The following is a 24,954-nucleotide window of genomic DNA, read 5'->3' as shown; positions in this document are numbered from 1 at the left end:
TCAGGTGAGTTGAAGAAGGGAACAAAACATTTCTTATAAAAGTGTGGAAACTCATCCATAATAGACACGTTTCAAAATCGTGAGGCTGACGATGATACGTAATGGGTCAAAGCGGATAATATCTGTTCGCGATGGGCTTGGACGATTACAAATGGTATCAAAGCCAGACACTGGGCGGTGTGTCAGTAAGAACGTTGGGCCCTCAAAGGGGTGGATTGTGAGATCCCAAATCGAGGAACGAAACATTCCTTAGAAATGTGTGAAAATCTCTAACGCCCAAGGGGGTGATTGTGAAATCCCAGATCAGGGAACGAAACATTCCTTAGAAATGTGTGAAAATCTCGAACGCTAGGCTCCCAAGGGGGGTGGATTGTGAGATCCTAGATCAGGGAACGAAACATTCATTAGAAATGTGTGAAAATCTCCCCCTAATAGACTCATTTAAAAACTGTGAGAACGACGATGATACGTAACGATATGGGATGTCACAATCCACCCCCTTAGGACCTAGTGTTCTGGCTAACACACCGCCTCGTGTCTAATAAGATAAACACATGAATAATAATATTAGTCGATTTGTTAGACACCGCCTCTAACAAACTCGAGATAGACATTTTTTAGACCTAACTCAATTATTCCGATTGTAAATTCTTTCAACACAAATAACCTATATTAAATAATGAACCCGACCCAATCCAACTATAAATTTTTTTAGTCAGATTAGTTTAAATTGTTTGAATAATTAATTAAGATTGAATCGAAAATTACCTTTCAAATAGTTAAAATTTATTTTTAAAAGTCTTGGGAATAAATAATTATAAAATTAATCAAAATAAATATATCATTCAAATCTTACGACTATAATAATACCAAATAAACCGACATAAAATAAATTTAAAATATATGAAAAACTTCATAACCATTAAAGAATAAATGACGTCGACTTTAATTGAGTTTACAAGCAAGAACAACGTGAGCTCCACGAAATCATTGACATATCCCCCTACCCAAGGTTATATACTGTGAGCTGTTGTTATTTATCTCTTGTTTGCTTATATAACGTCTCTTTAAAAAATCTCTCTTTCGAAAATCTCTATCTGACCTCGTTTTCTAAAACCTTCTCTTAAAATCGAGGCTAGAGGCTCGAGCATACGTGGCTTGGCAGTAGGTGACGCAAGAACGAATTGACTTAGCTCACTTGTTGTTCGGAAGTGAGTACTACACAATCGCAAGTCTGCTGCCTTCAAAAGTGCGATTGTGACAAGTGGTATCAGAGCATTACATTCCTGAGATAATTTATGAAATTATTTTAGTCGAATTGTGGTGATTGGAAAAGGTACTAAAATCGAGAGGCGTAACATTAAAATATCATATATTATAACTAATTAATATTAAATATTTAAATTTTACGAGATTTTAATTATTATTATAACGTTAGTAAAATATTTTTAAATAGTTAAAAAATATAGGAAATTAATTTGGGTTTAGAAAATAATATAAATGATTTATTTTTTCATCCCTATATTTTATGTTAATAATTCAATAGAGCGCTTATTTTGTTATTCTAAAATGTTGGTCCCTGGCTTCTTCATCTTCTTCAGTTGAGTCAAGAACCATAAAGAATGAGATTCTAAAACCCTAATTTTGTTTCAGAATGGATCAACATCTTCACTATCAGCAACAATGGAATTCTAGGCCAATTCAAGGAACTGTCTGCCCGATTTGCGCAATGCCTCACTTTCCCTTTTGTCCTCCCCATCCATCCTTCAACCAAAACCCTAGATATCCCTTCGGACCCGATCCCCCTTTTCAAAGACCTGGATTCGACCCTCATCGTTCACCCATGGGGATGCCGCGCCCGTCTATGGGGAATCTCGATGATGGTTTTGCAGATCAGAGGCCGTGGATTAGAAATTCTGCTAATTCATATGGGCATCTGCCGTTTCAGCCTCACAGAGAAGAAAGCTTTTTGCCGCCACCGTATGATTATGGCGGAAATGAGTTTGTTAACGATGCTGAGAGAAGCTACAAGAGGCCGAGGGTTGATGATGTAGGCTTGGATGGTGGTGTTCATGAGGTTAATCAGAATCAGAAGAGCGGTAGGAGTTCATTTGAGGATGAACGTAGGTTGAAGTTGATTCGGGATCATGGGGTTGTATCGAGTGGACCGTCTTACGAGAATTCAGTGGGATCTGGAGATCCGGAAGAGGTCGGCACCACGAGGAACTTGGAAATCAATCACTTCCAGGATTCGGGTAATGGCGATAATGATGGAAGAAGTCAAAATTTTCACGATGAAGGGAATTTGGCTCCTGCAAAACAATTCCAGAATGGTAGGGAAGGTTATTGGTCCGATTTAAAACATGCTCCGGCAGCGCCTGGTAACAGAATTGACCCATGGCGGCCTTCCCAAAACGAAGAATTGTCCCATTCTCGATATGATCAGGGTGGAGGCCATTGGCATGCTCAGCATATGCCACGCCCTGTTCCTCCTGAAGCCTCCGAAGATAGCTATCTTTCTCATAGAAATGAATTGCATTATTCTGACAACCCACAAGCGTTTTCCTGGATGGATGATAGAAATAACAGCAAAATGAACATTCTTGATCGTGATTATCGGCCACCCCCTCGCTCTGAGATGAACCCCACTCATATGAGACCGTTTTCATCTCACGGAAATGCTCATCACGGTACTCGAAACTTTAATTATGGCGCTGGATACGCTCCTCGACATTCTGGGGGTGTAAGGTTTTTCGAAAATGGAAGCTCAATTGAAGATTCTCGCTTCTTTGACGAGCAACCCCCTCTTCCTACTTCTCCACCGCCGCCTATGCCTTGGGAAGCAAAACCTTCATCCCTGTTTCCTGTTCCTGTTAGTGTCTCTCCAATAACATCCTCACAATATTCTTCAGTTCCTGAACACCGCTCCTTACACCACCTTAAACCAATGTTTCATGTTTCATCTAGTCCTATGACGGAGGTTCGAAGAGTTTGATATGTATTTTTATCATGGATTAAATTTTTGGTACATTTGTTACTTTTAGGGAGATGGCGCATGAAACTCTTTGTTCAATTTGTTTATCTGTAGGATTCTCTGGGAGTGCACCCGTATTCTAAGAAGTTTGCTGCAGACGGTAAACCTTATGGAGTAAATCAATTGCCTTTGCCGAAACCTAAAGTTATTGATGCTTCGCATTTATTCAAGCGACCTCATCGGTCTACTCGTCCCGATCATATTGTGGTCATCCTCCGAGGGCTTCCAGGTATCATTTTCTCGTTTGCACCTGATTATATAGAATTGAACAGAAAGCCAGGCATCTTACCTAAGTTGTGAAGAATAGAAAAAAATGGTCGTTGTATTTTCTTACACTTGTTGCTTCATGTTATCATTTGCTTCTGTTGCTTGAATACCCAAAACATTCATTCAAACTATTTTCCTTGGGAGGAACTTGATTGTGACGAGATGACTTATCTAAATTGAATTGTGCACTTCATGAGTCATTATATCTTTTGCTGATAATGATAAGAAAAGGTCTCTATGAACGTGAACGTGAGAACTGAAAATGGACCCTAAGAATTGCTATTGTTTTCAGGCAGTGGAAAAAGCTATTTGGCAAAGATGTTGCGTGATGTTGAAATTGAAAATGGTGGTGATGCTCCTCGTATACATTCTATGGATGATTACTTCATGACAGAAGTGGAAAAGGTAGGCTTCATTATTACCCTCCTTTAGTCTGTTACAGTGGTTATTATAAGGTTTGGTTTTAGACTTTCGGTTCTTTTTATCGATTTATATTATTATTTAACTTCACATGTACTATCTTCTTTTTCTGACAGGTTGAGGAAGGTGATACCAATTCATCAAATTCAGTTAAAGGCAAGAAGCCAATTGTGAAGAAGGTCATGGAATATTGTTACGAACCCGAAATGGAGGAGGTATATAAATACGCAACAGATCATATAGGGTGTGTCATTTTATAAAAATGGTCTTGTATGTTGTATACCGATATTTGCCTTTTTTTCCTAAGAAAAAAAAAAAAAATAGTATCTTATGGGGCATATGAAATGTATGATTTTTTATATTCATGAATAAAATGATGTTCAAGAGCTGCATAGCATTTTTTTAGATTTTTTCACATCTTTCTGAGACAGTATCTGGTAATGGTATATTTTTGTTAGGCTTATCGGTCGAGCATGTTGAAAGCATTCAGGAAGACCCTCGAGGAGGGGGTATTCACCTTTGTAATTGGTATGAACTCTGTTTCTACGAGAATCTCAGAATAGTTGTATAAAGTCCTAAATTTTCCCCGTCATTCTAACTTTCTTTCAGAACTATTTTTAAGCAAATTTTCAATGTTGAGGTTTTTCAAAGTGAAGCCTGTGGCCCTATGTTGTGAATTTTGTACTTAATGTGCTGACTTGACTTCTTTTATGAATTTCTGTTTCAAAATTGTTGGTGCATATAGTTTAGTATTCACCTTATCATTTCCCATGCCTTTGGTAGCATAAAGAGGTGGCATGGTTAGTAATAGTCTATAACTTAGGCATCTAAAAAGGTTAAAAAATGTCAACAACTCTCCCAGTCTCGATGGCTTGTTAAGACATGCTAGTTAAGTGATCTAAGTTTGATTTAGATTAAGCGGTGATGCAGTGCCAATGCCACTGCATTCCTTTGCACTAACTATAATGCAGTTTGTTCGGCAATTGATCCTTTTGTTGGTGGTATGTGTGCCTCGTCTTAGTGGATGACCGCAATCTGCGGGTAGCTGATTTTGCTCAGTTTTGGGCAATTGCAAAGGTATATTCTCAATTCTTTCTTTCTTACAACCCTAGCCGTCGTGTACTGAAGTGGTGACTTAAATGTGGGTGGCAGCATCATTTGTTTAAGTTTTGAGTTTTCCAATGGGTTTGTTCATGGTGACTTTAGTATGTAGTTTGGAATAGGTAGTGATCAGGTTGACAGCATAAAAAGGCAGATCATTTCTTCAGAACTGATGTTGATGTAGGCTGTACATTATTTCATCCACATTTGAGTCTTGGTCATGCCGTTGAGACAACTTGAAGTTGTTGGATTATTTTTGCTGCACATGAATTCACGCACCAGCCAATTCCTATGTGGATTTTTCTTTGGATTCTCAGCCCTAGGGCTTATGACCTTCATTTGAATTTTTGATGTCCATATGGTTAACAACAGTTTATGTGCTTATGTTGTTTCCTTTTGTCAGTGTTATTATGGATGCTCACATTTGATTTCATGCATCTTATTGGTTTACTTTGTCATTTTGTAATCATTCTCCATTTTTAACTGGATCCATTGAGGGAGCTTTTATGAAAATCCCATGGTTCATTTTCCAAAAAAGTTGTGATTTTATATTTTATTTTTCTTTGTGTTTTTACATAATTATTTCAATATACTTGGGATGCTTGTTGTTCTTGGCCTGCAGTGTTAATGGTAATTTCATGCTTCCTGTTGATAAACACAAATCTTGTCAATTGGTGTCATACTCAATGCCACAGCATTGCCTTTTATTCATTAGCAAGTCTTTAATTTCGGGGTTTGTTTTGGTAGTTTTCATATAGCGTCATGTTAGTCTGTTCATAAAAGTCGCAGGAGATCAAAGGAAGATCATAAAAACCTTTCTCTACGCTACTTTGCTGCTTCATACAAGGAGACTTGGCTATTTTCTGATAATAATTTGTGAATTATGCTTCTTTTTATTTATTCCAAGGAAAATCAACTATCACAATTATGATGATCTAATAACTAATTATCTGAGGTTCAATGAATATAGTTTTTATAGAGCAGATGTGTTACTTTTTACATAACCCATCATGAAAACTTAGTTATATATAGCAAACAGTCGAGAGAAGTAATCCGAGGCTTTGCTGTCTACTATTTTGTTTTCTTATATTTCTTTCTTTCTCTTGCTAGAGTTCGGGCTATGAAGTTTACATTTTGGAAGCTACGTATAGGGACCCGACAGTAAGTCTTTTTCTCCTATCTGTTGTTTCTTTACTGGTGTTCGTCACTGAGTTTCCTCCCTTCTATCCCCCTGGATTGAAGCTTTAGTTCAGTGGAGAGAGAGAGAGCGTACGAAGTAGTATTAGTGAACCATGGTCCGACAGAAGTGTGCTGATGTACAAAAACTATTACAATTAGTATAACAGCCTTTTTTAGATACATACAATGATTTTACCAAAATTGTATATCCTTTCCATTTTCTGTTCTGCATTATGTGCAGTTAGTCTCTAATGGGTGCCTCTGTTATTTAATAATCGATAAAACTCAATGTCGAAATGATTTAATTGACAGTCTCCCATCCTGGTAAAAATTAAAATTATATTTTTGTGACTCCCTTTTTTTTTCTACTGGAATTGAGGCCTTATCAATTGAAAACCATCGAAAATATTCCTTGTGATTTTTTCTTCTATGGGGAATGTAGGGCTGTGCAGCGAGGAATGTGCATGGATTTAATCTCGATGATATACAAAAGATGGCAAGACAATGGGAAGAAGCGCCGGCTTTGTACTTACAATTGGACATCAAGGTTCGTTGAAATCAAGCATGAGGTTTTGTTCATCTGTTTTAAAGTTCTTTTTTAATTCAATAATATTTCGAGATAGTTTGAATGATGGGGTTGCTAAGATTATGTCGAACTGTGATCGACGTATTTAGTGCATCAACTAATTATTGGCATGAATAATTTGTAAGAAAACAGGAAAACTTCAAATTTCATTCTGATGAGAATACATAAACTTTGGGGAAGGAAAGAAATTGCCAATTTGATTCTTTGATAGATAGAGGTGATAAAAGACAACTTTTTACCTGTAATGAACGTTTTTCTTTCAATGGTGATGACTTGCAGTCCTTGTGTCATGGGGATGACCTTAAAGAAAGTGGAATTAAGGAGGTAATGTTTTGTTTTGTTTGTTTGGGCAATGAAATTTTGAACTAATCTTATATATTATCTTGTATGATTTATCCATGTCATGTATGTCTGCCAGGTGGACATGGATATGGAAGATGAAGATGATGATACTCCATCTAGTTTTCAAGAAACGAAGTCGATAAAGACAGCATTACATCCACAAAGAGACGATGCTTCTGAAGGTATAGTCGGCATGAATGAAAAAAAACGTTCATATATGCATTTATCAGGAGTTGATATATTATGTTATTTTGAATCCTTTTCAATTAATGGTAGGCTAACAACACATCAGTACAGGTCTGACTCACAAGTAGCGTAGCCCGATTCAATTTTTGGTTTCTCACATCACATTTTACTGCAGATGACGGGAAGAGATGGGACGAAGAATCGGACCATCGGAGAGAGGAAGTAAAAGAGTTGGGTAGGAGTAAATGGTCAAATGATTTAGATGATGATGATACTGAAAGAACAGATGGCGCGAATGGTCATGCAAATGCTCTTTCTGGCTTGATTCAAGCATATGCCAAGGAAGGAAAGTCCGTGCGCTGGATCGACCAGGTTTGTGTTGAGTTTCATCTTATTCACCAATAGTGTCAATCGAATGGTCTCTCGATTTCATTTTCTCTGTGCTGTTTGGTATCTTTGCCTAAACAAATCTGGTTCGATCTGGAAAATTCTTGAACGTAGAGCACGTAACTGCCCTGAATGTATTTGTCAATGCCATATTTCCTTTCCATAATGTTCAGCAACTTCCTGTTTGTAAGTTTTTGGCTATTCTTTTAATCGAAACGCTCCTTTTCCAGGCTGGTTATACCGGTTTCTCGATCGGTGCTGCAAAAAAGGCAAACAGATTATCTTTAGTGATTGGTCCTGGTGCTGGATATAACCTGGTTAGTCATTAACTTAGTATGAGCTATGTTGTAAAATTGTTCGTATTCTCATTTGGTACATAATTGCAGAAGTCCAACCCATTGCCAGAAGAATACCAATACCGTGGCTCAAACCAAAACAGCAATGAGTCGAAGAAACACAGCAGATTCGAGGAGCGACTGCGTGCTGAAAGTGAGTCGTTTAAAGTCGTTTTCGATAAAAGGCGACAAAGGATAGGAGGACTAGATTGGGAAGAGGAGTAGGGATTGTTAGAAGAAGCATAAAATTTGCATATGAGATATATTCATTTTTTGACATCTTCTTGTCACCTTGAAACACGGTGGGTGTGTGGCTCAGTGTGTAGGGGTCAGAAAGGCAACGTTTTCCTGCTCCTGATGACCATTTTGGTGGTCAGATTTGTGTAATGAATAACAAAGTAAGTTCCTAAGTTTAGTATTTTCGATCTTACTGCCTCGGCTGTACAGTTTATTTGTTTGTTCTTAATATGAAATTGATATTCAGAAAACTTGAACTCGAGATATACTTGAACGACGAACAGTTTCTTTAAATTTGACTGACCGAGAGTGAAGGATCGACCCATTAACTTTTTAAATAATAATTAGTTTGTGATTGACTTTTTATCTTGCCTCGTAAGTTTACATATTGTTTTAAGGTCTCGTTTTGTAACAGCTCAAGTTCACCGCTAATTGGTATTGTCTTCTTTGGGCTTTTCCTTGTGAGTTTCTCCCCTAGATTTTAAAACACGTCTACTAGGGAGGTTTTCACATTGTTGTAAGAAATGCTTTGTTCCTCTCTCCAACTAATGTGAGATCTCACAATTCACCAACATCTCGCTAACACATGCTAACACATCACTTGGTATTTAGCTCTTATACTATTGTGAGATCTCACATTGGTTGGAGAAAGGAATGAAACATTCATGGTGTGGAAACCTCTCTCTATTTGACACGTTTTAAAACTGTTAAACTGACGACGATACGTAGCAAACCAAAACGGACATGTGAAATCTCACAATCCACCCTTTAGGGAGTCCAATATCTTCGCTCGCGCACTGTCCAGTGTCTGACTCTGATACCATTGTGAGATTCCACATTAGTTGGAGAGGGCAACGAAGCATTCCTAGTGTGAAACCTCTCCATAGTAGACACGTTTTAAAATCGTGAGACTGACGACGATACATAACGGACCAAAACAAACAATATATACTAGTGAAGAGCATGAGCTATTACACCCGCAGAAACATGAAGATTTTGAGTGCCAAAACATGAAGAAATAGCCAATAATAGTGAAGTACATACTGATTCACAAAACTTGATAAAGGCAACAACAGCTATTAGGTGGCATACATAGTTCAATCTACATATTTAGTGCTTAAACCTCTGTTCCATTACAGGGTTGGGTTGAAGTTTAGACATCAAAACTCTCCCAAAAAACTTGAGTTAACAGGGTTTGTTCCTTATGCATTTTAGAGGCCCTGCGAACCGTGTAAGCCTTGTCACGAATGTTCCTGGCTTTGCATGGATCACATCTTTCTTGGAGTATTTTCTTATGGGGTTCCCAGATTGTACAAAGAAAGCTCCATTCATCAGCAGATCTCCTTCTGATCTCCAATTCCATGTTTTCCATTCGCTTTCTGTTGCATATACCCTTTTCGTCACCTGCTTCGTTCCAAACAAGCGGGTCAACACTTTGTTGGTGTCCCGGGTACGTAAGTAAGGGACCCTATCTCAATGAGACCACCAAAGTCACGAGATTTAAGCCTGAGCCTACTGCTAGTAGATATTGTCCGCTTTGGCTCGTTACATATTGTCGTCAGCCTCGCGATTTTGAAACGCGTCTACTACCCTTATAAAGAATGCTTCATTTCCCTCTCCAACTAATGTGGGATGTCACAATCCACTCCCTTTGGGGTCCAATGTCCTCGCTAGCACACCGCCCAGTGTCTGGCTCTAATACCGTTTGTAACAATCCAAACCCATTGGCCCGTTATGTATCGCTGTCAGTCTCGTGGTTTTAAAACGCGTCTACTAGGGAGAGTTTTCACACCCTTATAAGGAATACTTCATTCCCCTCTCCAACCAATGTGGGATCTCACAATCCATCCCCCTCCGAGGCCCAACATCCTCGCTGACACACTACTCGGTGTCTGGCTCTAATACCATTTGTAACAGTTCGAACCCACCACTAACAGATACGGTCCGTTTTGGCCTGTTATGTATCGCGTTTTAAAACTGTGAGGCTAACGGCGATACATACCAAGCTAAAGCCGACACTATATGTTAACGGTGGGCTTGAACTGTTACATGTTGCTTTGATACCATTTGTAACAATCAAAACCCACCGCTAGCAGATATTGTCCACTTTGGCCCGTTACATATCACGTTTTAAAACCGTGAGGCTGATAACGATACATATCAAACTAAACCAGACTATATCTACTAGTGGTGGACTTAAACGGTTACATGTGGCTCTAATATCATTTGTAACAGTCCAAATCCACCGCTAACAGATATTGTCCACTTTGACCCATTACGTATCACGTTTTAAGACCGTGAGACTGATGACAATACATATAAAACTAAAGTAGACAATATCTGCTAATGGTGGGCTTGAACTGTTACACGTAGCTCTAATACCATTTGTAATAGTTCAAACTCACCGCTAATAGATATTGTCCACTTTAGCCCATACGTATCACGCTTAAACTATGAGGCTGACGACAATACACATCAAACTAAAGCGGACAATATCTGCTAACAGTAGGCTTAAACACGAAAGCTCATATTCAAAGTGAATAATATCATACCATTGTAGAGGTCGCTCGTCATCAACCTATCAACCTACCTATGTGGATGATAATCAAGTGAAACTTGTTGTTACCTCTTTGCAATTTGGGTCCGGTGGGGCAATGAAACGGTTCCCCTGGCTGATAATGGTGGGGTTGCGGCTGCCACCGATGGCATACATAAGCCAATGAGTGTAGTCATTATTGACCACATGGACGAACCCCCATCGGCATCTAGGCATCCTCTGCACCAACCCTTTACCAAAGTGATTAAATGCAAGCGTTACCTGCATAATCTGGTCATCCGAGTGGCTATCACTTGCCCCTAATAATATCACCTTCATGAACAACAACACCTCATATCAGTACAATCATCAGCAAATTTCATCGCGTTCGAGAAGGCGAGCTTAGAATTACATCGTTATGGTGAGCGAAATGGCAGTTCGAAATGGTAATAGCAGTCGACGCCATGACTGCATCGATTAGTCCGTCTTGACAATTAGACATGGAAACATGATCTATCCAAACATTCGAAGCTCCAAACATGGAGATCCCGTCACCATCGCTCCGTGTTCGAATCCCGTAATGGGTCACCGAGTCTCGAATAAGACCTCCATTGCCAGCTTTGATGTCATGAATATGCAAATTATGGATGATTATGTTCTTCACAAATTGCAAAGTAATTTGACCACCATTAGCTATATGGACATTGGCACCACGTCCATCTAATGTCTTGTTATCAGTCATTATAAGCTCTTCAGCTAGCCTGATCACCATGTCATGTGCAAATGTAATCCAAAGTGGTCTGTCTTGGATCACGGCATAGCGGAGAGTTCCGGGTTTAGGATGAAGCATGTCGTTATCGCTCGAATCTTGAACGACGTAAAATCTTCCATTTTTGCCTCCTGTTGTTCCTCGGCCGAACCCGAGCGCACAATCAGCTAGCTTCTTACGGTTTTTAGACCAGTTTTTGTCACATCTCCAGCATCTATCAATTGGATTTGTAGCTAAACATGGACCATTGTATTTCCTCAAATGTCTCCTTGTGTTATTTGCATCATCTAAGTCTCTGTCCACGATAAAGATACGGATTTCGTTAACATACAAGTTCAAGAACTAAATGGTTATTTTCACGAACACGAAGTGTAACGGTAAAATAAAAAAAATGTTCAGGGAAGTCACTAGTGACTCGCGAGAACTCCGGCGAGCGTTGGAATTCTCGCACCTGCCAATCCTTAGATCCATTTGCAAGGAAGAAAATAGAGAGGAAATCGATAGAGAGAGAACCCGAGACGTTTTCTGGTGGTGTTTTCAATGATGATGTTATGTTTATGTTGAAATTATGATTTGAAAGATGATGTTTTAAGAGTTAACTTCGCATAAGAGCTTCGGTTAAGATGACGGTAAAGATTTTAGGTAACAGAAATCTAGGGTCGTTATAGTTGATATCAAAGTTAGACACTAGGTGATATGCCAGCGAGGAGGCTAAACCCTGAATGGAGGTGGACACGAGGCAGTGTGCCAACAAGGACATTAGGTCTCCAAGGGGGTGAATTGTAGGGTCGTTATAGTTGATATCAAAGTTAGACACTAGGCGATGTGCCAGCGAGGAGGCTGAACCTTGAATAGAAGTGGACACGAGGCAGTGTGCCAACAAGGACGCTAGGCCCCAAAGGGGGTGAATTGAGGGATCTCACATTGATTGGAGAAGGGAACGAGTGCCGGTGAGGACACTAGGTCCGGAAGGGGGGTAGATTTGTGAGATCCCACATCAATTGGGAAGGAGAACGAAACATCCTTTATAAGGGTATAGAAACCTCTCCCCAGTAGACACGTTTTAAAATCCCCTCAAGGGAAAGCCCAAAAAAGACAATATCAGGCTTGGGCCGTTACACGAAGAACAACCTCTCCCTAGCATACGCGTTTTAAAATCCTCTCAAGGGAAAGCTCAAAAAAGACAATATCTGCTAGCAGTGGGCTTGGTCCATTACACGAAGAACACTATTAGATGAAGACGACTCTTCACAATGCTATGATATTGTCTACGTTGAGCATAAGCTAGGATGACTTTGCTTTTGGGCTTCCCCAAAAGACCTCATACCAATAGAGATAGTATTCATCGATCATAAACCCCATGATCATTCTCTAAATTAGCTGATGTGGAACTTTCATCCAACAAACACGAAGAACACGAAGAACACGAAGAACACGAAGAACAGGAAGAACAGGAAATTACCCGTTAACATGCTCATTGAAATTCTCAGTGACCTCTTCAGGATGGGGTTGGTAGGCTTCTAAGGCAGCCTTCTTGGCTTCTTGAGCTCTTTGCTGCCATACTTCATCAAAATCTGCAATACCAGCCTCAAGGGATGGAATAATGATAGCAAAAGCAAATATCAGCAGCAGCAGCTTAGCCCCAACAATGTTGCTATCTAGCTCTCTCATAACTCTTTACTTTGTCAAGCTTTTTGTTAATTCTCAATAACCCATTTGAATTTGGAGCTAAAATGTTTGGATTCATTATATAAGACAATGAGAAATGGAGAGCAAAAAATGGGGAGCCATCCCCCTGAATGGTCAACTTTTCATTTGCTTTCTTTATCCATTTTCAAGGATTTGTGCAAATATGTGGATCATATGATCTTGGGTTGTTTGAAATTACACTTAAATTAAGATAGATTTACGGCGTAGTCGAGTGGGACGGGTCCGTTTGAGAAGGAGTGACGATCGAGGAGATGTAAACTTAGTGTCACGACCTCGAGGCTTGAGTCTCGGATTGTGACTTGAAAGATGAAAGCGAAAAACTCGATATAATTTAATTTGGAGCACTTTTCATTAGTGTGAGATCTCACGTTGGTTGAAGAAGGGAACGAAAGATTGCTTATAAGAGTGTGAAAACCTCTCCCTAGTCGACGCGTTTTAAAGAAAGTCTGAAAGGGAAAGCCTAAAGAGGACAATATCTGCCAGTGGTGGGCTTGGACTGTTACAATAGGAGTGCACGAGTGTTATCTGGATGTTTCGAGAAGTTTCGTTTTCATTTTAGTCTTTTACCATACTAAGTGGAGATTATACCACGATTAAAGTTTGACCCAAAATGTGTATGTAGCCATGTGTACGGAACCTTATAACCTAAACTCGGGTGCAAAAACCCTATTCGGGACATGCAAACCCTATTTGCGAAGACCTAAACTCGGCAAACCTTACAACCCTAAAGGGGAAGCCAAAGACCAAAAGGGAAAGTCTAAAGAGGACAGTATCTGCTAGCGGTGGGCTTGAGCTGTTACAGTAGGAGTACCATGACTGACTTTTTTCGTTTCTCAAATGAGTGCCATCAGGATGTTCAAAAAAAAAATTCTCTCGTTTTGGTCTTTTACCATACTCGATAGAGATTATACTAAGATTAAAGTCGGGCCGAAAATATGTTTGTAGCCATGTTTACAAGACCTTACAACCTAAACTCGGGCGCAAAAACCCTATTCGGGACAGAAGCAAACCCTATTCACGAAAACCCTAAACTTGGGCACGAAAACCTAAACTTGACGAGACCTTACAACCTAAACTTAATTGTTTAATTAATTAAATTGTTGGTTTGATTAATGAAATCAAAGGTATTTTTCTTCAAATTTTTATTTTATTTTTTAGCTAATTCTTTAATTAAAATATATATTAACAATAATCCATTGATAATATAAAATCTTAATTAAAAAAAAAAAAATATTTAGGATGAAAATTAAAACTAAGCTCGAAAAATTAAATTAAAATTTTAAAATCACAAAATTAAATACAAATTAATTTAATTAAAACATATTAAAATAGTAATTAAATATTTTTATATATTATTTCTTAAAAGATAAAACAAAAAGAATTTAGAAAAAGAAAATAAAGGAAAAAGCAATGGGCACTATTTATTTTTTCCGCTATCAGCGCCTTTTCGTTTCCCCTCTATTTCTGTTTCATACCAAAATGAAGCCATGACGACGCCGGATCGGCCACCGCCGCCCAAGGCGGTCAGAAAGCTCATCGTCGAAATCGCCGACGCTCGGAACCTTCTTCCCAAAGATGGACAAGGAACCTCCAGTCCTTACGTCGTCGTCGCTTTTGGTGGCCAGAGGAAGCGGTCTGCAACTAAGATCCACGAGCTTAACCCTATCTGGAACGAGACGCTGGAATTCATCGTCTCCGATCCTGATGATATGAACTATGAGGAGCTCGAGATCGAGATTTTCAACGACAAGAGGTACGGGAATGGCTTTAGCCGGAAGGATAACTTCTTGGGGAGGGTGAAGCTGTACGGAAGCCAGTTTACGATGAGAGGAGAAGAGGGTTTGGTTTACTATCAATTGGAGAAGAAGAGCGTCTTCGGCTGGATTAGAGGCGAAATTGGCATTAGGATTTGTTACTTCGATGAGTTGGTTGAAGAAGATCCGTCGCCGCCTCTGCCGCAGGACGAGCAACCGCCTCTTCAGACTGTGACTGAGAAGCCGATAACTCCGGAACCTGTGATCGATGAATCGAGGACGTTCGAGGTTCCGCCGCTGGGGGAGGTCGGTCGCGACGATTCGAACTTGCCGCCGGTGGTTGTCATCGAGGAGTTTCCGCGGCAGGAGATGCCGGTACATACTGAGCCTCCACCGGCGAGGGTACTTGCTCCACCACCGGCGGAGGTATTTGCTCCACCACCGGCCAGGGTACTTGCTCCACCACCGGCCAGGGTACTTGCTCCACCACCGGCGGAGTTACATGCTCCACCACCGGCGGAGTTACATGTTCCTCCACCGGCGGAGTTACATGTTCCTCCACCCGCGGAGGGACAATTTGCTCCTGAAATGAGAAAGATGCAGAATAACAGAGCAGGATTTGGGGAAGGGGCTAGAGTTCTGAGAAGGCCAAATGGAGATTACGCTCCAAGAGTGATTAATAAGAAATTCATGGCCGAGACTGAGAGGATTCATCCATACGATCTTGTGGAGCCGATGCATTATCTCTTCATCCGCATTGAGAAAGCCAGAAATGTTGCCCCGAACGAGAGCCCCTACTTCAAGATTCGCACATCAGGCCATTTCAAGAAATCGAATCCAGCTAGTCATCGGCCTGGTGAACCGACTGATTCACCAGAGTGGAACCAGGTCTTTGCCCTCCGCCATAACAAATCTGATACGGCGAATAGGACATTGGAGATTTCAGTCTGGGATACGCCATCGGAGCAGTTCCTCGGCGGCGTTTGCTTCGATCTATCCGATGTACCTGTGCGAGATCCGCCCGATAGTCCTTTGGCCCCTCAATGGTACCGCCTCGAAGGCGGAGCCGGAGATCAACAACCCTCTAAAATTTCCGGCGACATTCAGCTTTCTGTTTGGATCGGAACTCAAGCCGACAACGCATTTCCAGAGGCTTGGTGCTCCGATGCTCCACACGTGGCTCATACGCGCTCGAAGGTATATCAATCTCCTAAGCTATGGTATTTGAGAGTTACAGTGATAGAAGCGCAGGACCTTCACATCGCTCCAAATCTGCCTCCATTAACGGCACCAGAGATACGAGTCAAAGCACAGTTAAGTTTTCAGTCGGCTCGGACCAAGCGAGGGTCCATGAACAGCCACGGCGCTTCATTTCTCTGGAACGAGGACCTCGTCTTCGTCGCCGGCGAGCCTTTCGAAGATTCCCTGATCTTACTTGTTGAAGACCGGACAAGCAAGGAGGTCGTACTCCTCGGCCACGTCATGATTCCGGTTGATAAAATTGAACAACGGTTTGACGAGCGATACGTGGCAGCAAAGTGGTTCTCATTAGGAGGCGGCAACGGCGGCAGAATCTATCTCCGACTCTGCTTAGAAGGCGGATATCACGTGCTGGACGAGGCTGCGCACGTATGTAGTGACTTCCGGCCGACGGCAAAGCAGTTGTGGAAGCCAGCCATTGGAATTTTGGAGCTCGGGATTCTCGGAGCTCGAGGGTTGCTTCCGATGAAGACTAAAGATCCGGGAAAGGGGTCCACCGACGCTTACTGCGTCGCGAAGTACGGGAAAAAATGGGTCCGAACCAGAACGATGACTGACAGCTCTGATCCATGTTGGAACGAACAGTACACGTGGCAAGTCTACGACCCCTGCACCGTCCTCACCATCGGCGTCTTCGACAATTGGCGAATGTACTCCAACGCGGCGGAGGACAAGCCCGATAACTATATCGGAAAAGTACGAATTCGTGTATCAACACTCGAGAGCAACAAAATCTATACAAACACGTACCCCTTGATGATCTTACAGAGAGCAGGGTTGAAGAAAATGGGAGAGATCGAGCTAGCTGTCCGGTTCGCTTGTCCAGCATTGTTGCCAGAGACGTGTGCGGTTTACGGCCAGCCATTACTTCCAAGAATGCACTATCTCCGCCCAATTGGGGTGGCTCAACAAGAGGCGTTACGCATAGCTGCCACGAAGATGGTGGCGACTTGGTTAGGCCGGTCGGAGCCACCGTTGGGCTCGGAGGTGGTTAGGTACATGTTGGATGCGGACTCACACACGTGGAGTATGAGAAAAAGCAAGGCGAATTGGTTTAGAATTGTAGATGTTTTGGCATGGGCAATTGGATTGGTCAAGTGGTTGGATGATATCCGGAGATGGAGGAACCCCATCACCACAATTCTTGTTCATACACTGTATTTAGTTCTTGTTTGGTACCCAGATTTGGTTGCCCCAACTGGGTTTCTGTATGTGTTCTTAATAGGAGTTTGGTACTATCGGTTCAGACCAAAGATACCTGCTGGAATGGACACACGACTGTCGCAAGCCGATGCGGTGGATCCAGATGAACTAGATGAGGAATTTGACACAATTCCGAGCTCAAAACCACCAGATGTAATCCGAGTTAGGTATGACCGACTAAGGATACTAGCTGCTAGAGTCCAAACAGTATTGGGAAATCTTGCAACTCAAGGGGAAAGGGTGCAAGCATTGGTCAGCTGGAGGGACCCTCGAGCTACAAAGTTGTTCATTGGGGTATGTTTCACTATCACATTGATCCTCTACGTTGTGCCACCGAAAATGGTGGCGGTGGCGCTTGGATTCTACTACTTGCGCCACCCCATGTTCCGGGACCCTACGCCGTCGGCTAGTTTGAACTTTTTCCGGCGATTACCGAGCCTATCAGATAGGTTAATGTAGAGTAGAGTAGTTGTTTAATTGTATTGAAAGTGCATTTTTTCCAACCTTTTTGTGGGGCTTTCCATAATTACACCCCAAATTGATGATGGGGGTTGAGCTGGCTACTTCGGTGGCGGGTGGGGATGGGAGTTGGCGATTGAAAAGGCAAAAAACAAAGAAGAAAAAAGTTCAACTGGTTTAGTTGAACAAGATATCCTGAAAACATCATGGTAAAGTGTGAAAGGGAGCAGAGAAAAAGTAACGAGCTGTAATCATATTGTTTTGTTCTTGGAGTTGGATTTCGATTGACTAACTATTTCAGATTTTTGAGAGAGAAAAATGGAGGGAAAATAGAGTATCTCATGGTGAACAGGGTCGATAGCTTGGGTCTTGAAAAGTTGGAACATCACAAGTTATTGGTAGCCATACATTTTTCATTGTTGAACTTGTAGTTCTTTTGAGTATTGATTGTTTTTGTTACACTTGACATTGGAAAATGTCTTCAAGAAATCAGGACCATCAGAAATAAGTTGAGACAAAGAAATTACCAAGTCGTGTGCCGGGATTCTCGGCAACCCACATCAATTTCTGGCCATTGGGTTGCCATATTTATGGAGATGAGTTGCAGAGCCAATAATTGCAGAACAAATCATCCAGTTTGCCTTCAATTTTGTCATAAAAGAGTAACTGCTGATCTACCTCTCTGCAATTTCAGGTTTTCTTTCTCTCCACCATTATTTTAATACTTGATTTGAATGGGTCCATTTTCATATTGGATCTGATTTATTATTATTTTTTTTCACGAATTAAATTGTTCGGTTAGGAATCATGAATCTCTACAATAGTATGATATTGTCCACTTTGAGCATAAGCTCTCATGGCTTTACTTTGGATTTCCCCAAAAAAATCTTGTACTAAAGTACACACTCCCCTTAATCGAGACTTGACTGCTCTGGAATCCTCGTACACCCTTTGTTCGACACTTGTAGTCATTTTTTACTACACTTTTTTTACTACACTTTCGAGGCTCACAACTTTTTTGTTCGATATTACTCAACAAGAAGCTTTTGGAGTCCTCGAACAACCTCCCCTTAATTGAGACTCGACTCTTCTCTAGAGTACCCTTTGTTCGATACAAGAGTCACTTTTGACTACACTCTCGACTCTTCTCTAGAGTACCCTTTGTTCGATACCAGAGTCATTTTTGACTACACTCTCGACTCTTCTCTAGAGTATCCTTTGTTCGATACCAGAGTCACTTTTGACTACACTCTCCACTCTTCTCTAGAGTACCCTTTGTTCGATACAAGGGCTCCCAACTTATTTGTCCTACATCTGACTGAGGAGGATTGTTGGGAGGAAGTTTCCCTAATTTAGGAATGATCATTGGTTAATAGATCTCCATTTGTATGAGGCCTTTTAGGTACCCATGAAGATCTGCTTCCTTACTTATGAATCCATGATCATTCCCTATATTAGAGAATATGGGACTCCCTCCCAACAATCCTCGAACACTTTTTTGTCAAGAACACTCGGTGAATTATACTGTCAATCTTTCATTATTCACGTTGAACAAAATAGTCATCATGAGAACTGAGGGTCATTTTTCTTTTCTTGTATATACCCAACAAGGGAGAAATCTTGAATAACACATTATAATTGTTGGAGTGTCCAGATTAAACATAATGGGAGGAAACTCAGAAGAGAAGCACGAGGATAAGGTTGAGAAGAAGGAGAAGAAACACGAGGAAGAAGGAGATGAAAAAAGGAAGGAAAAGAAGGGAAAAGATAAGGAAGGAAAAGATGGTGAAAAGAAAGAGAAGAAGCCAAAGGATCCTGCGGATAAGAAAGACCCAACTAAGCTCAGACAGAAACTGGAGAAGCTTGAAGTTAAGATGCAGGCTTTGGCGGTTAAGAAAGAAGAGATCTTGAAATTGCTCCATGAAGCTGAACAGAATGCTGCTGCTGCTCCTCCGCCTTGAATCCTTCTACGAGTACCTCTCTTTCACCTTCTCTTTTATTGAAAGCATATATGAATAAAAAGCTTTGAACTAGATCCTCCCATTTGAAGAGATCTGTTTAGCATAACTGTTAGTCTATAACTATGAATGAATGCTGGTAACAATTTCAATCTTTTATAGATATATGTTTATTATTTTCATTTGTTCTCAAATATATTGGTTCATGTTCATGATGTTTTGTTATGTTTAGTTATATTGGACACTTTGAAATTTGAATTCAAAGACTCTGATTATTTGTTGGGGATATGATGGGTGGAGATTTAGATTTAGATGCACATGAAAATTGAGATAGACTAATCGAGAGAGGTTTCAACACCCTTAGAAGGAATATTTTGTTCTCGTCTCCAGTCATATTTGACTCTAATACCATTTGTAATAGCTCAAGTCCCTCCCTCGTTACCATATTCCTCAGCTGTCCCACCTTCCAATCTCCTCCGATCCAACCACGTGCCCAATTCCAGATTTCACCAATTATCTAACCATGGTCATCCAATTCCATCCTCTAGTTTCAATTCCCTCACCATCATTGCCAGACGGTGTGTGATCGAATAAACTTGGATTTTGCACAAGTGATATTTGATTGGCGAAGACAAACAAGCTTGGACTTGTCTCTACACTAGCCCAAGTCATTCGGCTCAATCTTGTCTCTTGGGGGCTAGGTCTCTCACTTCCAACAGTATCTTGGTTTTCGATTTAACATTATCCATGTGTCTTGACGTCATCCCACGTCAGGGGTGTTATCAGCCATTCTTACCTCACTCATTCATGCCATCCATTCTTACCTCACTCATTCATGCCATCGAAAATGGACCCACTTGTCGTTTATAATCTTGAAACATCTCAAATATACATAAAAGGATGCAATGAACCCAAGTTGTCCGTTGTCCAATTGTGGCAGAATTTTAAATTCAAATTATTTTATTGCATGGATGTGGTCCTTCTCAGTTTTAAATTTTTTTTATTTTTTTTTTATTTTTACAATTTTGGATGCTTGTAATTAAAGTTTTTATTTATTGCAAATTTGATATAACTTTTAAAACGTGTTTTTTTTTTATGACTTAAACAGTGAAAATGACTCTAAAATTTGTCATGATGCTTTTTTTATCCAATCAAAATTGGTTTTGAAAATTCTATAAATTATAAGAATAAACACGAATTAAAATCATTTTCAATTTTCATTTATATTTATTTCATAAAAATTTCCATAATTTCACCATATAAATATAATGTAGTAATTTAAAATAACTCATATTAATTGAACCAGCACCAAAAATATAACCATCACAAGATTTTAAATTTTTTATTTTGTAATTTAGCATTTTGTTGATTATGATTGATGAAGTTTACACTTAAGAAAATGATCAAAGAAAATTGAGGTTCGTGGGGTTAGGGTAAATTCAATAAAAACGTCTAGGGTCTATGACAATATCTTCAGGTCTATGTGATCTCGGTCCTAGCTCTAAAAGGAATCAACAAAACCCTAATTGAAAGATATATAAACACGGAGAATGGAAGTTCAACTAAGTTTATAGCTCTTCATAATTCCTAAAATTCTCGAGACACTAATTCCTCTCAACTAACTTAAGCATTAAAGCTTACGTAAGGGCAAATATGTAATTTTACGTGGAACGTGCGCCATGTGTTGATACTAGAAGGCCCCATCAAGCCAATATGGAGAGATAGAAGGGATTGGTGGACCCATAAGCACATGATGGAAGCTACTTATTGGATAGGGTTCCTGGTTTTCTACCTCACATTTCCCTCGTTTGCCTTGTTGTCATCTCCATCTTCTCCCTCTCTCTCACCTTATTACCCCCATTTCCCATTTTACCCTTCTCCAACCAATCCCGATAATTTACTCGAAAATAAAGGGATTATAAACGTGTGAGATAACTTTCACTTTTAGAAGTAGATAACATGGTCTCGTAGGAGATGCAAGAGAATGTCAGAGCTAGTATACGAGCAAAACCTCCCTAGTGAGATGTAGATTGAGAACAAGCCAAGGCAAAAATGGTAGACATGTGACGCTCGAGTAAATTAGGTAACCCAACAAGGGTATTGTGGTAATTACAGTTTTATGAGAAGCTTTTTGCTGCTATCGTTATAAGCCCACCAAAATTCTTCCTCCTCCGAAGGGAGGGACGAGAAAAGCCATCTCTTAATCCTTCTTCTTCTGAGTGATGGGTGTGAGCTGCCGTTGTTCCGAAATCATAATCACCAGCTTCTTTCGCCATAGACCCACCGGATAATCTTATCCGTTTTGTCGATGGCGGTTCGGAGGGTCTACGGCGGCGGCGACGACGGTGGTAGTATAAGTGGTGTTTCTTCCAACCATACTGTTTTTCTTCAGAATCGTAAAGGGTCCTCTGTTTCTGAGCCTCTTAATGCTCTGTTCGTTTCTGGGTCGTCTTCTTCGACTTCCCCCTCTATGCTTGGTACTTCATTCTTCTTGATTTCTTCAGTTCTTTCTGTTCTTGGATGATTCTTTGTAGAAATTATGGTTTTGGTTACCCTTTGCGTTTATGTGTTGATTGTGAGTGAATTTTCAATGCTGGATCATTGATCTCTGATTTTGAAGTTGAATTTGGTTGCCTTTTGATGAGTTTGGTATCTGATTTTGTTTGTTTTCTGCTTGTTGGATGAATCTGATGTTCTAGCAGTTCAATTTTGAAGATGAATGTATGAGATTGATTGATTTCATTTGAGATATATCATTTGGGAGTAAAACTTTCCTAATGGTTTCGAGAAGACATATGCTAAGGGTGGGTTTGAGCTGTTACAAATGGTATTAGAGCTAGACAACGGACAATGTTCCAATGAGGAGGCTGAGCCTCGAAGCGGGTGGACATGAGGCGGTGTGCCAACAAGGACGCTGGGCCACAAAAGGGAGTGGATTGGAGGGTCCCACATCGAATTGGAGAAGGGAACGAGTGCTAGCGAGGACGTTGGACTCTTCAGGGGGTGGATTGTGAAATCCCACATCGATTGGAGAGGGGAACAAAATATTCTTTATAAGGGTGTGGAAATCTCTCCCTATGAAACGCGTACGCTGGGCCCTGAAGGAGGGTGGACTGTGAGATCCCATATCGGTTGGAGAGGGGAACAAAGCATTCTTTATAAGGGTGTGGAAATCTCTCCCTATCAAACGTGTACGCTGGGCCCTGAAGGAGGGTGGATTGTGAGATCCCACATCGGTTGGAGAGGGGAACGAAGCATTCTTTATAAGAGTGTGGAAATCTCTCCCTATCAGAGGCGTACGCTGGGCCCTGGAGGAGGGTGGATTGTGAGATCTCACATCGGTTGGAGAGGGGAACGAAACATTCTTTATAAGGGTGTGGAAATTTCTCCCTATCAGATGTGTACGCTGGGTTCTGGAGGAGGGTGAATTGTGAGAACCCACGTCGGTTGGAGAGGGGAACAAAACATTAGTGTGGAAATCTCTCTCTATCATACGCGTACGCTGGGCCCTGAAGGAGGGTGGATTGTGAGATCTCACATCGGTTGGAGAGGGGAATGAAGCATTATTTATAAGGGTGTGGAAATCTCTCCCTACCAGGCACGTTTTAAAAACCATGACGGAAAACTCAAAAGGGAAAGCCCAAAAAAGACAATATCTACTAACGATGAACTTGAGCTGTTATCAATAGTCCGTTGCGATTATATCCATGCCCAACTTGATCTTTTCATGAAAGATTTTTCTGGTTATAGGTTCAAAATCCACGATAAGTTTCAAAGATATCCATGGACGAAACGGATCAACTAGACCGTTCTTTTACTCATTCGATACCGAAGATAACGGAAACGAAGACTTAGATGATTACTTCCATCACCCTGAAAAGAAGAGGCGTTTAACTTCCGATCAAGTCCGATTCCTCGAGAAAAGTTTCGAGATCGATAACAAGCTCGAACTAGAAAGGAAAGTTCAATTAGCAAAGGATCTTGAGCTGAAGCCTCGTCAAGTTGCTATATGGTTTCAGAATCGTCGAGCTCGGTGGAAAACAAAGCAGCTCGAGAAGAACTACGAGGCTCTTCAATCCAGCTATGGAAGCCTCAAGGTTGAGTATGAGAAGCTACTCAAGGAGAAGGATTCACTAAAAGCTAAGGTAACATGTTCTTAAAATTCAGCTCCATTGCTGACTAAACTCTAAGAAACAATACATTGTATGTTACAGATTCTTGTCCTAACAGACAAGCTGCTACTCAAAGCAAAAGAAAAGGGTAGCTCTGTGGTGTCTGAAGTAGACAAATCAAGTGACATATTTAATACAGATAGCCCACTCGTAGAGCCTCGAGATTCTTCGTATATTTTCGATCCCGATCAGTCCGACTTATCACAAGACGAAGACGATAACATGGGAAAGAATCTATTGCCTACTTACGTCTTCCCGAAGCTTGAAGATGTCGATTGCTCGGACCCGCCTGCAAGTGCTTGTAGTTTTGTGTTCCCCATTGATGAAGACAGTGCTCTTTGGTCCTGGTCTTAGTGAGCCTTTTTCTGTGTTGTGCCTTTCCTGTACAGCCTTAAAGCCTGTTTTTCTGGTGTTTCCAAGCAATGGTAGCCCACGTCCACGCCGACATGTCAACCCGAACCGGGTTTAGTTTCTGTCGATTTGAAACCGTTCTGTTTATGTTCTTGGGTTTTGGTTGAGGGAGGTTTTAATTTGTGAAATAGTCCTTGTTTCCTTTGAATGTGATTAAATAATATCTTCTCTAAGTTTGGTTAAGGATGCTTTTCATTCCTTCTAGGATACTTTTGAAGAGATTAAGGTTGTTGTACGATCCGATGTGGGATATTACAATCCACCTCTTTAGGGGCCCAACTGCCTAGTGTCTAGCTTTGATACTATTTGCGTCTTCGTTGGCACAACGTTCAGTGTCTAGTTCTAATACTATTTGCGTCTTCATTAGCACACCGCTCGGTGTCTAGCTCTGATACTATTTGCGTCTTCGTTAGCACACCGCTCGCTGTCTAGCTCTGATACTATTTGTAACAATCCAAGTTCATTGCTAACAGATATTGTCCATTTGGCCCGTTGGTGTCCATCTTACCGTTTTAGAAAATAATTAATAAAAATAATAAAGAAGGGGGTACGTGGTGGGGATTATTTATTGGGTGTAGGAAAGGTTAGGGAGAGGTTTGAGTTACCTTATCCATTGACTGTAGAAAGAGTAAAATGCGAACGAATAAG

General features: G+C 40.7%; 4 protein-coding genes across 6 annotated transcripts; 3 read left to right on the top strand and 1 right to left on the bottom strand.

The window, feature by feature from the left end:
- Nucleotides 1-1,543: 1,543 nt before the first annotated feature.
- Nucleotides 1,544-8,267, top strand: LOC111801581. Its single transcript, XM_023685609.1, has 13 exons — nucleotides 1,544-2,980; nucleotides 3,089-3,263; nucleotides 3,594-3,706; nucleotides 3,838-3,936; nucleotides 4,180-4,249; nucleotides 4,743-4,798; nucleotides 5,933-5,983; nucleotides 6,444-6,548; nucleotides 6,867-6,911; nucleotides 7,006-7,111; nucleotides 7,291-7,487; nucleotides 7,733-7,819; nucleotides 7,889-8,267. The coding sequence occupies exons 1-13, from the start codon at nucleotides 1,655-1,657 to the stop codon at nucleotides 8,060-8,062; spliced, it is 2,604 nt and encodes an 867-aa protein (XP_023541377.1). The 5' UTR covers nucleotides 1,544-1,654; the 3' UTR covers nucleotides 8,063-8,267.
- Nucleotides 8,268-9,162: 895 nt separating this feature from the next.
- Nucleotides 9,163-13,050, bottom strand: LOC111802171 (pectate lyase-like). The gene is made up of 4 exons (XM_023686436.1): nucleotides 12,842-13,050; nucleotides 11,023-11,674; nucleotides 10,701-10,943; nucleotides 9,163-9,478 (listed from the first exon to the last, which is right to left on the bottom strand). Exons 1-4 carry the CDS (start codon nucleotides 13,048-13,050, stop codon nucleotides 9,260-9,262), a joined length of 1,323 nt encoding a protein of 440 aa, XP_023542204.1. The 3' UTR covers nucleotides 9,163-9,259.
- A 1,448-nt stretch (nucleotides 13,051-14,498) lies between these two features.
- Nucleotides 14,499-19,938, top strand: LOC111801611 (protein QUIRKY-like). 3 transcript variants are annotated; one of them, XM_023685657.1, is made up of 3 exons: nucleotides 14,499-18,163; nucleotides 18,259-18,459; nucleotides 19,420-19,938. In XM_023685657.1, exon 1 carries the CDS (start codon nucleotides 14,577-14,579, stop codon nucleotides 17,763-17,765), a length of 3,189 nt encoding a protein of 1,062 aa, XP_023541425.1. In that variant the 5' UTR covers nucleotides 14,499-14,576; the 3' UTR covers nucleotides 17,766-18,163; nucleotides 18,259-18,459; nucleotides 19,420-19,938. The 3 variants fall into 3 exon arrangements, with proteins under 3 accessions (XP_023541425.1, XP_023541424.1, XP_023541423.1); XM_023685656.1 differs by having other exon boundaries at nucleotides 18,252-18,459; XM_023685655.1 differs by having other exon boundaries at nucleotides 14,499-18,459; nucleotides 19,420-19,935.
- A 1,939-nt stretch (nucleotides 19,939-21,877) lies between these two features.
- LOC111801963 (homeobox-leucine zipper protein HAT5-like) lies at nucleotides 21,878-24,489 on the top strand. The gene is made up of 3 exons (XM_023686213.1): nucleotides 21,878-22,200; nucleotides 23,474-23,868; nucleotides 23,938-24,489. The coding sequence occupies exons 1-3, from the start codon at nucleotides 22,032-22,034 to the stop codon at nucleotides 24,247-24,249; spliced, it is 876 nt and encodes a 291-aa protein (XP_023541981.1). The 5' UTR covers nucleotides 21,878-22,031; the 3' UTR covers nucleotides 24,250-24,489.
- The last annotated feature ends 465 nt before the right edge of the window (nucleotides 24,490-24,954 follow it).

Source organism: Cucurbita pepo, chromosome LG09 (genome assembly GCF_002806865.2).
Source record: "Cucurbita pepo subsp. pepo cultivar mu-cu-16 chromosome LG09, ASM280686v2, whole genome shotgun sequence".
Classification (NCBI taxonomy): domain Eukaryota; kingdom Viridiplantae; phylum Streptophyta; class Magnoliopsida; order Cucurbitales; family Cucurbitaceae; genus Cucurbita; species Cucurbita pepo.
Note: the sequence above shows the minus strand (reverse complement) of the source record. Positions and strands in the feature narration are given on the sequence as shown.